Source organism: Hetaerina americana, unplaced genomic scaffold, assembly GCF_022747635.1.
Source record: "Hetaerina americana unplaced genomic scaffold, ioHetAmer1.1.p SCAF_23, whole genome shotgun sequence".
NCBI classification, from domain to species: domain Eukaryota; kingdom Metazoa; phylum Arthropoda; class Insecta; order Odonata; family Calopterygidae; genus Hetaerina; species Hetaerina americana.
The window spans coordinates 2,693,348-2,708,347 of NW_027286797.1; the positions used below are offsets into that span (position 1 = coordinate 2,693,348).

Genomic DNA, 15,000 nt, shown 5'->3' on the forward strand with positions numbered 1-15,000 from the left:
TGAGCATCACTGAATAAAAGCCTCATTGCAAGCAGTTGGAGGCTGCTTATAATCCATACGCCACAGGTTGTTGTATGCTGATGTTCATCAATGTTTTAGAGTGACTGCTTGTAGTTACACCAATTTTTATCCCATCAAGAAAACTAATGACTTAATTTCTTTGTAGAGGGGGATATGCCAAACCTAAAGTGACTGATGTCCTCTGGATTCAACTGGTTCTACTACCTGTCAGTGTTGTGCTTTATATTGCATGGTATCTTCGGTGGTTTTGGAAGTTCAACATAAAGAAAATGGAATACGGAAGAGAAGAAAAATTATATCTTATCCGTAAAAGACTTAAAATGACTCAGAATGCATTTGATGTGAGTATAAAGATTTTTCCTAATTAGTAACTTTATAAATGTGGGAATTTTTGTTGAGAACTTAATTTTTGCATGACGTCTTTAGGCCTGAGAAATTTTCATAGCATGGAAAAATTTTGGAATATCAAGGAAATTTGAAGGTATGGAATAAAATCACCTGGATAATTTTCAAATCATATTGCAACAACATTTGAAAACAAACTCAATGGAATGTCTGTTCATTTTATTTGGGAATACTGTTTCTCAAGGGGATCGAGATAGTGCGGTGGCTATCATACTGGCTTCTCACCCAGAGGGCCTGGGTTCAGATCCCGGCGGTGTTGAATATTTTTCAGAGGTATTTCGATCCCTACTTGAGGTGCTTTGTGGAGGGCACTTTGAGTGAGTACGCCGTCCGTCGGATGGGATGATAAGCTGCGAATCCCTTGGCACCTTTCGTTAAGAGAAGGCTAATGCCGATGCTGTGTTTTTCTCCACCCTTCATCCTTTCCTGTCCATCCCTAATGGTGCAAATGACCTCAGCTGTCAGTTGCCTCCCCTAAATACTACTACTGCTACTACTACTGATTCTCAAGGTTTCTGTAAACAAGTTATAATGGCCAAAATATCTGAACGTGAGGTTCTAAGGATAGATGTGAGATATTTGTGCACAAAAATTATTTTCTGGCTGTGCCAAATATTGAATGTCACACATCAGAGATTGCGGCATGCAAAGAGCAATGTTTGATTCACTGACATTGAAAAATTTAAACTTATTCCACAAAATGGTACAATGATTTCTTTTTAGAAATATTTATGTGTACATAAAAGTTAATGTACATACGTTGGTACCATTTGTACCTATTCTAAAATTTCCATTTCAGGGTAGTTAAGAGTCGAGAAAATCCTTGTTTCGTTACAAAATGTGTGTTATCAGGTACTTGATGCATAGTTAAAAATAATATTATTAGTTGATTGTTGCAAGTTATTGTTGATTCACATTGGCACAATAACATTTTTAGAACCTGGATTGCTTTTGAGATAAGAGATAATTTGTAGCAATAACTGAAATTATTAACGGAGTTTCAAATCAATATTTAATAATGAAATTGCAAATACAGCTTGAGTTGTCATGCCACTCTTGCAGTAGCGTGCGCCAATTCATTGAGCATACATGAAGGTGGGGCATCCAATGGAAGAGATTTATTGTTAGGTGGAATGTGAAAACATGACTTGAATGATTGGAATTTCAAACTCATTCGTCCTGAGATACCATGAATGGCCAGGTGACTTAAATATGCCATAGACTAATGCATTTACAAAGTTAAATACTGCTGAAGCAATTAGGTCCTTGGCAATTAGGCCTAGTTAGAAGAATGGAGAGTATTATTTATGTCGCACACTTACAAGGTTTCTATGAAAAGTATCGGCGACATATTTTTCCTGATGTGTGCGTGAATTGCTGAATTCAGACCATTAGTCAAGTGCATGCATAATCGCAGATTGTATTGGCAGTGTGCATCATTATCATTGAAAATTTGGCGGTGTGAAAGATCTGCACTTAACTCATCCGGAAGGTCTTGACGGACGACCAAGGGCAGAGTTGAGTGTCTGCTTGAGAAGACCTTCTGCAACGAAATCACGACAAATCCCCAACCCCCTTACAGTCCAGACTCAGTATTTGCAGACCATTTTCAATTCCCAAAAATGAAATCATCCCTCAAAGGACACCACCATGGGACCATAAGTGCCCTCAAATAAGCTAGTATGCGTACCCTTAAGGGTATTCTGGAATCTTCTTACCAGGGAGCCTTCGAGCTGTGGGAAATCTGCTGGAAAAAGTGTGTTTATTTTATTTTAAAATATTGTTCACATACAGCAGTAGCGCCATTTTACAGTGAAAAATATAACAAACATGAAAGAGGACAAAAGACAATAACAGCATAACAATAACAACGAGAACCGAACATGGGGAGGGGAAAATTTTAATTTACTGAAAGGTGGGATAGAGCTTGGGTGGTGAAATTGTTGCATGATAAATTAAAAGGATCGACAGTGTGAGGGAGTGAATTTAGAGGGGAGGAGAGGCGAAATAGTAAAGGTGAGCGCTTGGTGAGAGATATTCTAGGAATAGGCAGATGGAGTAGGGAGTGGGTGCGGGTGGATCGGGTTGGTATCCTGAAGTTGAAGAAAGATGCTGTTCAGGGCAATCAATAGCCGAGTTTAGGGCGTTGTCGAGGAGTTTTAAATCAGCTTCAAGTCTGCAGCTTTGGGGACTAGAAATGGATAAAGAAGACAGAACAGCATTTGAGGACATATTGCGGTAATGTGGGACTCTGTGTTTGACTATTTTGGCAAAGAAGTGAGAGATGCAATTGAGGGATTTAAGGTTAGTTGGGGATGAGGTGGACCAAATGAGGGAGCAATATGATATGATGGGAAGGATAATTGCATCTTTAATTTCTGTGAAGCGGTAAAGAAGGCCTAGTAGGGACATAGCTTTATTTTTTACAGTCCGTATGTGGTCGGAGTAGCTTAGTTTATGGTCAGTTAAAACGCCAAGGTCTTACATGGTTGTTATTCTATTTAAGGGAGTTGAGTTAATTGAGTAGTTGAACATCATGGGTTTTTTTTTCAGAGCAAGGGTCATGATGTTGCATTGTCCAGGGTTTAAGTTAAGCCTCCAGGTATCACACCATAGGGAAATTTTATGTAAGGCAAGTTGAAGGTGAGTACAGTCAGAAATGTTATTAATTTGCTTGTAGATCTTGCAATCATCAGCGTAGAGAAGTGTATGGACCTGGGAGGAAAGGAGTCGGGAGGGGATCGAGATGGTGTGGGGGCTAACGTACTGGCTTCCCACCATGAGGGCGCGGGTTCAAATCCCGGCGGTGTTGAATATTTTTCAGAGGTATCTCGATCCCTACTTGAGGTGCTTTGTGGAGGGCACTTTGAGTGAGTACGCCGTCCGTCGGATGGGACGTTAAACTGCGGACCCCTTGGCGCCTTTCGTAAAGAGTAGGCTAATGCCGACGCCGGGTTTCTCTCCACCCTTCATCCTTTCCTATCCATCCCCTATGGCGCAAATGACCTTAGCTGTCGGTCGCCTCCCCTCAAAACTACTACTACCAGGAGTCGGGAAGGAAGATCATTAACGAATAAATTGAAAAGATATGGCCCAAGAACACTGCCCTGGGAAACCCCAGATGTGAGAGGAGACCAAGAGGAAGAAGCATCCGAGAGTATCACACGCTGGGTTCTGTGGGTGAGAAAGGTAGAGAGATGGCTAAGGAACATGCCATGAATGCCGAACTGTTGGCTGAGTTTATGAAGGAGGAGTTGATGGTGCGGGGCATCGAAAGCCTTGGAGAAATCAAGGTAGATGGCATCAAGTTGACTTGATTTGTCTATTGCCATGACGGCGTGGTGCTGAAAGACAGTGAGATTTGTCAGGCATGATCTGCGTGGGAGGAAACCATGCTGCTGAGAAGATAAAAAGGGAGAAGTGAAATAGTAAATCCTGTTGAGAATAATGCGTTCACAAACGGAAGACAGGATTGGAAGCAATGAGCTAGGGCGATAGTTTGAAACATCATTCTTGGGACCTGTTTTATGTATCGGAATGATATTAGCGCATTTCCATTGAGGAGGGAAGGTTCCTAGGGAAAAACAGCGATTAAACAAGATGGCTAAAGGTTGTGAGAGGGATGAAGCGCAATTGCGAATAAATTTAGGGCTGAGAGCATCTGGGCCAGGTGAGGGCGTATTTTGCATAGGTATTGAAAAACTTCCTGGGAGTCTGTCTGTAAGTGGGATAGGGAATGGTTTATTTTGTCTGTAAGTGGGATAGGAAATGATTTATTTTAGGAAGGAGGGAATGGGCAGAGGAAATACTGAGGTTAGAAGCAGGCTGCAGGCAATCGGAAAAAAAATTTAGGAAGAGGTTGGGTCTCTCTGATCTGGCAGCATTTTTGGTGCCATAGGAGAGTGCTTTGGGAATTTGAGGACAATTACGGTGCTGATTGATGAAGGCCCAGAATTTTTGGGGCTGGAGGAAATATTGGAGGAAACAGTCTGAGTGTAATTTTCATAGTCATGGTGAATGAGAAATGTGGAATATCGGCGGAGATCAACGAATGATCGGCACGTTTCCACATTAGGGACGGCCTTATGGAGATACCAAGCGCGATTTTTGTTACCCAGGATATGTATGGTATCCTGTTTAAACCATGAGGGGAATTTTTTTTCTTGGGCTTAACTCGAGGAACAAAGTCTTTAATGACGGCCTCGAGGACAGCGTGAAAGAAGTCCACTCCTTCTTCAGGGAATAATTAGGAAAGGAGGCTCCAGGGAATAAGGTCGAGGGAGCGGTGGACGTCCTCCCAGTGAACCTTCGACCAGGCAAGAAAGGGCTGAGATGGAGTGGGAGGAGCCCTGCGGGATTTCCAGGAGCCACGGAAGAAGAAATGGGCATCAATGGACTGGTGATCTGAGTCGAAAATATTTCTGCCGGGGGTGATTGCCTTGGGCACAGCGGTCGAGAGCAGGTAGTACAGGGTTGCCGTATCACGGGTGCTCTTGAGACAGTGTTGTGGGAGTTGGATTGCATTTACAAAGTGTTCTATAAAAAATTTGTCATTGGCATTGAGCGGGTGGCCGTTCGTGGGAGATTCCCAGCGAATAGATAAATTAAAATCACCCACAAGAATTACAGGTCCCAGATCTATGGCCCGAAACACTGAGTCGAGGCAACTTTCAAGTACACTCAAGTCACTTGCTCATAATACGTATAATCCTCTTTTGGATTTTGAAGATAATGCCCACATTGGGAGAGGAACCACAGAAGAGGATACTAAAAGTAACACAAGAATAAAATTCCCCGTTATAAATGGATAGAAGGACCTCTAAATTTACAGAATATCTAATAATTCTACTGAGGAAGCATAGGGAGCTTAACTTTCTACGTAATTTGAAAATGTGTTCCTCTCAAGACATGTTTCTATGCAGGATTACTCCCAGGAATTGGGTACTGGAATTTTGGGGAATGCTCACACCTTCTACATCTACTGAGATTGCAGTGTAAACTGTGTTTTTATTAGTAAAATAAATCAGGCTGGACTTATTTATATTGGGTTTGAGGAAGTTATGAAGACACCATTCATTGAAAATCTGGGCTACTTCAGCTACTCTTTCTGTCAAACTCTACTGAGGAGGCTGACACAATGATATTTGTATCATCAGCATACAGTATTGGGTCTATCCCCTTAATGAACTTAAGCTTATCTGGGAGATCATTGATATAAATTAAAAATAAAAGAGGACCAAGGAGAGAACCCTGGGGAACACCCAGTGTCACTTCTCTACCAGGAGGAACAAATTTGGAGCCATTTCTTGAGAGCTCAACACACTGATGCCGTTCACCTAGATAAGATTCAATCCATTTGTAGGGTGTGCCTCTTATACCATAGCATTTCAGTTTATACAGGAGTAACTGATGATTGACGAAGTCAAAAGCTTTAGTGAAATCAAAAAATAATCTTAAAGTTTCAGTTCTATTATCCAATCCTAAAAGTATTTGATTCACCATGTGATATGTGGCTGTTGTAGTGGACCTTGTTTTTCTAAATCCATGTTGAGTTGTTGATAATAGGTTATATGTTTCAAGATATGATACTAGACGATGATAAAAAAATATTTCAAATATTTTCCCTAGCTGGTTCAACAGGGATATTGGTCTGTAAGAATTCATTGCCATTTTGCAACCTTTCCCTTAGTATATTGGCACGATTTTTGCAATGCAATGTAATTTCAACTCTTTTATTGTTTCAGGCTCTGGAAGAAGAGAAAAAAGAGAGTTATTTAAGGCAAGAGCTTTGGATTGAAGATAATTATCAGGCAAGCCACTTTATTTTTCATGAAATATGTGAATAATGTTGAAATACATGAATTCAGTTAATTTCACCATCAACTGGAGGATTCAGTCTTCAACGTCATTTCTTTTTGCAGCATTGACTACAGAATATTTTCTAATTTTATGTTGTCCTAGAGATTTTTTGCTAATGCCAATTATGTTTTGCCTCTGGATGATCTATCCATAACAAGCAATTCACCAAATATGAATCTGAAGTTTTGTAGATATGTGATTAATATATTGACTGCAGCCTTGATGTGGTGGAAGGGCTTGTGCGTTCTGATCACCTCGAGAGCTGTGCTGGTGGGAGTAATAAAATTGCTCGTGAAAGGGTCTTCCATGCCAGATAGGTCAAAGGATAAGGGTCAGATGAAAAGTAGCCTTTGCAGCAGCTGTTTCTCAGTGAGGTGGCTGTAAAGGCTTCTGACCCCAGTGGGGCAGCCATTGAGTGATGGTATCATGTTAAAAACACTCATTGAGGAAGGTCATGGGAAACAGGCCCAATTATTCGTCCCATGATTTTAATGATGGTTTGTATTGAGAAAATGAGTCATGGAAACTCTGGAACTCTGCCCAATCAGCCGTGTGTTGTGCCTGACAGCAGGAGAGGCAAGGCTTGCAAAGCAAAACTGACAGCAGCAGCCGAGAAGATGCGGAAGAAGACAAAATTAGTTAGAACGGGAACTTGGAATATTAGGACAATGTTGAGGACAGGAAAATTAAAGAATATAAACAGAGAGGTGGAAAGAGGAAGTATTGATGTTTTATGTCTGTGCAAGGTGAGATAGGAGGATAGTGGGGATTACTAGAGTGATATTTATAGATAAATATATAGCAGATGGGATAAGAGCCAATGAGAGGTTGAAATAATATTGAGTAAAATGGTAAAGGGAAGAAGCATGGTTATGATATAGCAAGCAACAGATAGAATATTACTGGTAGAAAGAAAAGCAAAAGCGAAGAACTGGTCATTGTTCATTTATGCATGCCACCAAGCAATCATGGGGAGGAAGAAGTCAATAGGGTGTATGATCTGTTAGAGGACATAATTGCATGTGTACTTGCAGGGAAACATTTGATAGTGATGTGGGATTGGAATGCGATGGTAGGGAAAGAGAGAGATGGTGATGAGGTGTGGGACTATGGTTTAAGTACAAGGAATGGCTGTGGGGAGAAAGCAATTGAGTTCTGCAGGAAACAGGTTAATTATCACCAGCACTTGGTTTAACCATGACTAAAGGTGTAGGTTTACATGGAAAATGCCAGGTGACTCAGAAATATATCAGTTAGATTATATTATGGTTAGGCACAGATTTAGGAACAGCATGATCAATTCAAACAGTTTCCCAGGAGTAGATGCGGACACAGTCCTCAGTTTAATAATCATGAACTGTAGCATCTGATTAATAAAGATAAGGCAGGGCATTAGGTTTAGGGAATGGAATGTAGAAGAATTGACTTGATCCACAAGGTATGAGTATCAGCAGACTGTGGAGAAAATCATGAGTGAGGGAAAGGAGCGGAGTACTATTCAGGAAAAATGGGAACATATTAAGAAACAATGTTGAAAACCACAATAGATATATAAGAACTATATGTATAAGAACTGTTAATAGGAAAACGACAAAGAAACCATGGATTATGGAGTAGAAGGTTGGAAAGGTAGATGAGAGAAGGAAATGGAAGAATCTAAATATAGAGTTAGGCAGAGGGAAGTACAAAACGTTAAATAATGCATTGAGACAGTAGACAACAGAACAAATGAAGTGTGGTGGAATATGCGATGTGAGGATATGGAAAGTTTATGGAGGAAGGGTGAAATTGGTACTCTATACAAAAAGGTTAGAACAATATCAGGAAGTAAGAAGGGAAATTCTATGTTAACCATCAGAGATAATTTGGGAAACATATTAGTTGAACCAGAAAAAAATCAAGGGAGATGGAAGAAATATATAGAAGAATTGTATGGGGAAGAACTTAGGCCAACAAGCTTAGACATAGAAAGAGAATATGACAAAGATGAGAATAGATAAGGTCCAGGCATATTCTAAAATGAGATAGGAAGTGAATTAAGAGAAATGAAATTAAATAAGATTGTGGGGGTAAACAATATTCCTGCATAACTACTAATTGGTTTAGGAAAAGGTGGGAGGAAGAGTCTATATGGATTAATTCTTAGCATTTATGGGGAAGGAATTTAGCCTGAAGACTTTCTGAGATTAGTGTTAGTTCCTATTTAGAAAAAGATAAAGGCCACATCATTTGAGGAATACAGAACAGTAAGTTTGATTTCCCACGCAGCTAAAGTGGTTCTCTGGATCATCAACAAGAAGATGAAGAGTAGGGCTAATGATTACTTCGGGGATGATCAGTTTGCCTTCAGGAAGGGAGAGGCATGTTTGATGTCATTGCAGTAGTGAGGTTACTAATATAGTGAAATGTAGAATACAATCAGGATGTATTTGGCTGTTTCATTGATTTCGAAAAGGTGTTTGATAGAGCGACTTGGGAAAAACTAGTGAATTTATTGCTGAAAATAGGAGTATATTGAAGGGATATGAGACTAAACCGTAATGTGTATATGTCTCAGACAGCTCAGTGAGACAGAGTGAGACAGGGTTGTCCATTATAACCTGTGCCATTCAATGTATATGCGGAGGAAAAGGTTTTAAGAGGCATGGGAAGAACTGCAGATAAGAATGAAAGTTGGTGAGGAATTCATAAAATCAATTTTATTTGCTGATGATCAAGCTTTAGTTTGTCAGTCAGCCAAGGGGTTACGAGAATTGCTGAGTGAATTGGATATTCAGTGCAATAGATATGGAATTGGAATAAATAAAACTTAAGGTTATGTGATTTTCCAGAAAGACAATGGCTAAGCTTAACGTTGAAATAGGAGGGCAAAAACTTGAGCAGGTGGAACAGTTTATTTATCTCAGAAGTACTTTGGACCAGAGTGGTCAAAGTAGTAGAGACGTAAAGAGAAGAATTGCTTCAGGCAAGAAGTATTCACAAGAAGGGAGTTGATGACAGGGCAGTTGACTAAGGACTTGGTTATGGGGCGCAGTTATGTACTGTGCGGTATAACACCAGGAGTAGGATGAAGCAGGTCATTGAAGCAGGATGGTAGGCATAGATTAGAGGTTTTTAAATGTGGGTTTGGAGGAAGAACTTGAAACTTGAAACTCTCTCAGGCATTTTAAATCTTTTTATCTGTAAATTGCTACATGTCAAATAATTAGAATTTATGATTGCGTCATGTACAAATTACTGTTTTTTCATTGGCAGGAGTGGTTCAAAAAGCTTGAGGAAGACATGAAAAAACAATTGGCGGAAAATTCCAGGTACAAATCCTGTAGAAGATACATGAAAAATCATGGAACAGGTAGAATAACTTTTGATGATTCCTAAATAAGGTAATTTTGTACTGCTAGCTAGCAAAGAAGGAAATGCTGAAGCTGTTGTGATATTCATGCAATAATATACATTGCACATTTAATACAATGGTGATTGTGAAAATTGTTCCAGCTATATCCTTTTGTCCCACAATGTGCTAAAATAATTTAAAGTGTTTGGCATTGTACTGAATGTGATAGAAGAAGACAGTGCAATTGTTTCATTTTTCATGTTGGCTGAATTAAAACGGCATGCTATCAGTTAGGGATGGGTCAAATACAAAATTTGATTGAATCCCGAATCCAGATGTATTTTTTCAAGTCACAAATCCTCAAACTTGAATTGCTATCCTTCTTTTTTTGCATCTGTTTAAGAACCTCTAATTCTCTGTAATCAGTTAATGTTTCCATTGAAATGAAATGTTTTTGTCCATGTTTTGTCTGGTAGTAGTTTTTATCTTTTGCCTCAATGCAGACCGATTTATCAATTTCACTTCTATTTACGAGATTTTGGAGGCTAGTTCTTGCATGAATTTTTCATGTATGAGTTAAGTATGATATTATATGCTAAAATTTTGTAATTTTACTCTTGGCCTGCTCGTGCCTTATCTGCTATATGTATCGAACATTTCTACCAGTTAATTGTGGAAATAGAAGGCCTATTGAAAATTGAAAGTAAAAAACTTTTGGGCTTAAGGGATTTTCTCACATCTCAAGATAATCACTCAAGAGTGCTCTATAATTTTCTCCATGCACACTGGTCTTTGACCTTCGGAATAGCCTTTGCTGTTTTATTGATTTTATGTGATTTATCTACATCTATTCATGCATAAGATTACTACTGACCAAAAATGCCAATATATTAAGGTTGGTAGTTTGTGAATTAATTTTGGAATCACTTTTATGTGTTCTTAACTATTTTAAAAGTCTAAATAAAGAAACTTATGGTTTCTGCAGTTCCTATATCATAAATAATAGGTTGTAAGAAGCCTCAATTTATGTATCAAAATATTTAGTCAGAAAATATAATATTTCATCAGAAATGGTAGTAATATCACAGTTTTTCTATCATATTTTATGTTTATTTATGCAGTTTGAACAAATAAGTATGTTTGTAGTTGGGCATTTAAGCAGCCATGCAGTATTTGACGTCCATTTCTTTGTAATCATGGGGCATACATCTGTGGATTCATACTTGTCTAAGTATTCTTGAAATCATGCAAGTTTTTTTAGAATGTTTTTCAATGTAAGCCTTCTTCAATGTATTCCATTCTTACCTAATATTGATATGTTCATTTAGAAATTGATAATAACAACAGTGAGAGAAATTAGTGTCCACCATCTTAAGGTCATTTTTGCTGATGGTCTGTGGAAATGGAAGCCATGCAGCCAGGATTCGGGATTCTGTTATTATAAGGCTTTAATTGCATCAAATCAATGGATTCAGTTGGATCTTTAAATTCTGACCCCATCTCTAGTGTTAGTTAAATTACAATTTAGCCTGGAATCTTCTGCTAAATATTTGAAGCTTACCTCGACATTACAAAGCATATGTTGAATGTAAAAATTGTTTTTTTTATTTTAAACCTGTTTTTATACTACTGTGTTATGTTTTACTGTGGTGATTTATTTTAATTTTTGATGAAATTAGTTTTTTATGTTATTTAAAATAATACACAATGGCACAAATATCATGTGCTTGGCCTTAATGTTGCCAAGTCTTTGATCATGAGTATACAGCATGAATCATTCTATTTGTCTTGGATGACAAGATTATGAGGAAATCTTCATAAAACTAATTATCTTACTTCTTCATGGGTAGTGATGCTATTTCCAAGTTACTTGAGATTTTTTGGAGCATGTTACAAAGTAGAAATGTGTAATGAAACATGATGCCTTAAGTCATTATGTGCTACTGGAAACAAGAGGGTGAATTAACAAGAAGAAGTTATCATTAATTTCTTGTGAAAGTTATAAAATGTCCCTGAGAAAATGAGATGAGATCACCTTGCCTCTGTTATCATATTATTTATGCAAGTGCTAAAAGCTGATGTAATCAGTATCATTGGGGAACAAGTAGTAAATTTGGATTCTATGAAATCAAGTTGAAGTTGATAATTCATAGTATTTAATTTGTGATTACAAATGCATGTGTACTGTTAGATAAGAATTGGCCAATAACTTAATCCTTGGGCATACAGGTACATGTTTGTTTATTTCAACTGGTACAATTATCTAATTACAATTTTTTCACTTTATTAGGCACTAATGCCATAAATATTTTATCGCAGATTTACTTTTCGATTTTGCTCTTCAATATTATAAATTCTTAAACTAAAATGGCATAGGAACTGACATCTTAATCGTTGGAAGAAAATCAGAAGATATTTTGTAACTGAGGATGTATTTAAGGCATCTAATAAGCACATTTTCGGAGTAGATTTTATGAACATTATAATGGAGACATCCATTTATGACAAAATTCTCTGGAATGTAACAAGCTTTGTTATTTATGGAGTAAAATGACATTTGCTAGTTTGAAAATTTTATTACTTTGGAACATGGTGTCACTTTTTATGATTAAACAGTGATGAGCCTATTATTCTGTGGTTTATTATATTCATATGCCATTATGGAATTAATTTCTTTTTTCTTTTAAATCATCTCAAAATTGAGCACTGTTTAATGATGGAAATAATCTTTTGAGAAAAATCAAAGTGACGGTGTTCAGCTGGAAAATTCCCCTTTCATACTGGGAAGGCATTTTGCTCTCTAAAAAATATCAACCATACTTGAGAATTATTTCAATGCCCCACACAGACCCCATTTTACTTTGACCCATCATGTTGGCACTTAAAAAATTGTGTCAGAGTCGTACATATTTTTTAACAAAGACTTATGACACTTTTTATGTGAAATCTCTTTTAACTTAAACCCCTTCTGGATTTTTCTAGTTGTGTACCATCTAGTGGAATAAAATTTAGCACATATTGTTGATGAAATTACACCAAATAGGCTCTGCAACTCTCTCTGCAATTTTTTTTATTCCTTGCATTGCCTGTGTGCTTACCTACACTCAAAGAATCCCAATGGTTACTCGGTGACTGCCTTGTTTAATTCATAGAGCCTGACTTTACTTGGGATACAGGATGATGGTTTTCTTAGGGTAAAAGTGAAATTAAATTAACCCATGTGGATATTTAATGAAATTCTGAGGCACCCATTTAGAGGACTTGTATATATGTAGTTAATTGGGGGGGAGGGTGGAAGCTAAAATCTTAAGACAGCATATGGAAGTCTGGCCTGAAGAAACTGTGATGAGTGAACAAACGAGAAGGAAAAGTGAGAGTAAGTGGCTGCAGAGGGTAAATTTCATTGGTAGGCTGAGTGGAATCATCGCTAACATTTTATTAACTTTCTTTGAAATCGATGATACTGAACCATTACCGAACGAGTGTTCATTTTTTCTAACTCCTATTTTGTTTCTATTTTTACATTTCCATTTTATAGACCAGTTACTCTTCAAATATTTCAACTGTGATGCACGTTTTTAGGCTAACATCTTATGTGTTTCTAGCTGCAGATAGTTTAAAAAAACAGCACAATTTTTGCCAACACATAAGTACCACTATTAAATGAGATATCAAATGTTGCTGAATGGTCAAATGGTCACTGTGATGTTGGGGCAATGCCATGTAATTATGACATCTGTCAATATTTGTGCAGTGTAGATAAGTACTAGGTATCAATTCAGTGGAATGGTTGTAAAGAGGCATGGGGTAACTGTTATTATTTCAGGTTGTGACCATTGGCTGTTACTTGTTCTCTTCATTTAAAACAATATACTCCTTTCATCTATTGTCAGCCATCAACACTTAAAGCACTTTTAATTACTATGTTTGCTGGCATTATGACAAATATTGATTCATTAACTTAGGTAAGTAACCTTTTCCTTTGTCCCACCTTGTTATTGGAATCAGTTTTTCCATTAGCTTAGATTTTGCAATTAACTTATTTTTTAGGTTTTGCATTTGAATGTTAGGAAACATGTTTGGGCTGTTGAATGATATTTGAGGCAGCTTTCTGCATAACTGAAAAGGTTAATGAAATAAAGCTTAATGAAACTTAAGTTAGAGAGTAATTTAGTTACACAATGTAAATGAGTTGTGCTTTGACTCCTGAAGTTAATGCTATCCAAATTCATCCGATACAGTATTCAAATTTTGGCCTAATCATCTGCAGTTGCATAGTCTCACATTAATGGTGGTAAAATAGTGCTTTCAGAATATTTGTAGCCTCAAATAGTTTATAGATATAAGGATTTAAATTTTAAAAAATCATGCTAAAAGAGGGAGGTCAATTTACTGAAAAGTCATCGTTTTCAATCCATGGGTGCTTATGTTAAGCTTTTGCTGAATACTTATGGAATGCATGGAGATTTGCTTTGAGGGGCTATTAGTGAAATTTCAGTGAACATAAATTAATTTAATTCTTTGAATTCATTGAATTGTTTACTATTTTCCAATATGATTAAAATTTAATTGACATATATGGAAATTTATACTATCTTATTGATTTTTTACTTTTCAACAAAGGTAATTTTTGGCCTATTTTTACTGATAAAACTCCCAAAGTCACTTAGCCACCAGAAATGTTTGGAGTCTTGCTGGCTATTTTTTTCCCAGTAGGAAATGGCCATTTATAGGTAATTCATATACATACTCAGTTTAGTGCTATTATTTTGGTTCATTCATATGCAAATTGAGTTTGGTGCGATAAAGGCACTTCTGCTGAACCTAATGGCATGCATATTGTTGACTTCCTTAATACAGTGTTATTAGATATTGGTAATCTACAATTGTAGGTTTTTGATGGCCCTAGAAAAATTTGAATAATGTCATGGATTTTTTAAAACAGAAGAAATTTACCATACACTTTCTTTATTCAGCCTCTCCTACTTATGCAATGTAATGCTAAAAAATCGTATGGTATTTAGGTAAATAATGCAGGCAACACTATGATCAAGTAATAATGAAGGTTAATTTTTAGTTTTTTTCTAGTGATATGGAGTCCAATCAAACCAATGAATTAATTTCCTTGAATGTACCATTTCCATTTTATATTTAAGCTACCAGTCATTAAATAAAGCTTTCTGAGTTGTTTTTGTTAATATAATTAATACAGTATTTTGTACATAATATATTTGTTGGCTGACAGAGCTCATGATGGTGGTGTTAATTTTCATTGATTTGAAGTACATATAAGTGTAAATTAAGGAGCTGATTTTGTAGGAGCTGTTGGTGCTGCCAGCCAACCAACTTGTCCAGTTATTTTATCCATAGTAATATGGTGA

General features: G+C 37.1%; 1 protein-coding gene across 1 annotated transcript in view; it reads left to right on the plus strand.

The window, feature by feature from the left end:
- The window catches only part of LOC139689394 (dnaJ homolog subfamily C member 25 homolog), a 45,116-nt gene that overhangs the window by 29,740 nt on the left and 376 nt on the right, over window positions 1–15,000 (plus strand). Inside the window, exons 5-7 of the mRNA XM_071586492.1 lie at window positions 167–362; window positions 6,171–6,236; window positions 9,541–15,000. The exon at window positions 9,541–15,000 is cut by the window's right edge and continues 376 nt beyond it. Of these exons, the coding sequence (XP_071442593.1) occupies window positions 167–362; window positions 6,171–6,236; window positions 9,541–9,663 (385 nt within the window). The 3' untranslated portion in view covers window positions 9,664–15,000. The remainder of the gene's footprint in view (window positions 1–166; window positions 363–6,170; window positions 6,237–9,540) is intronic.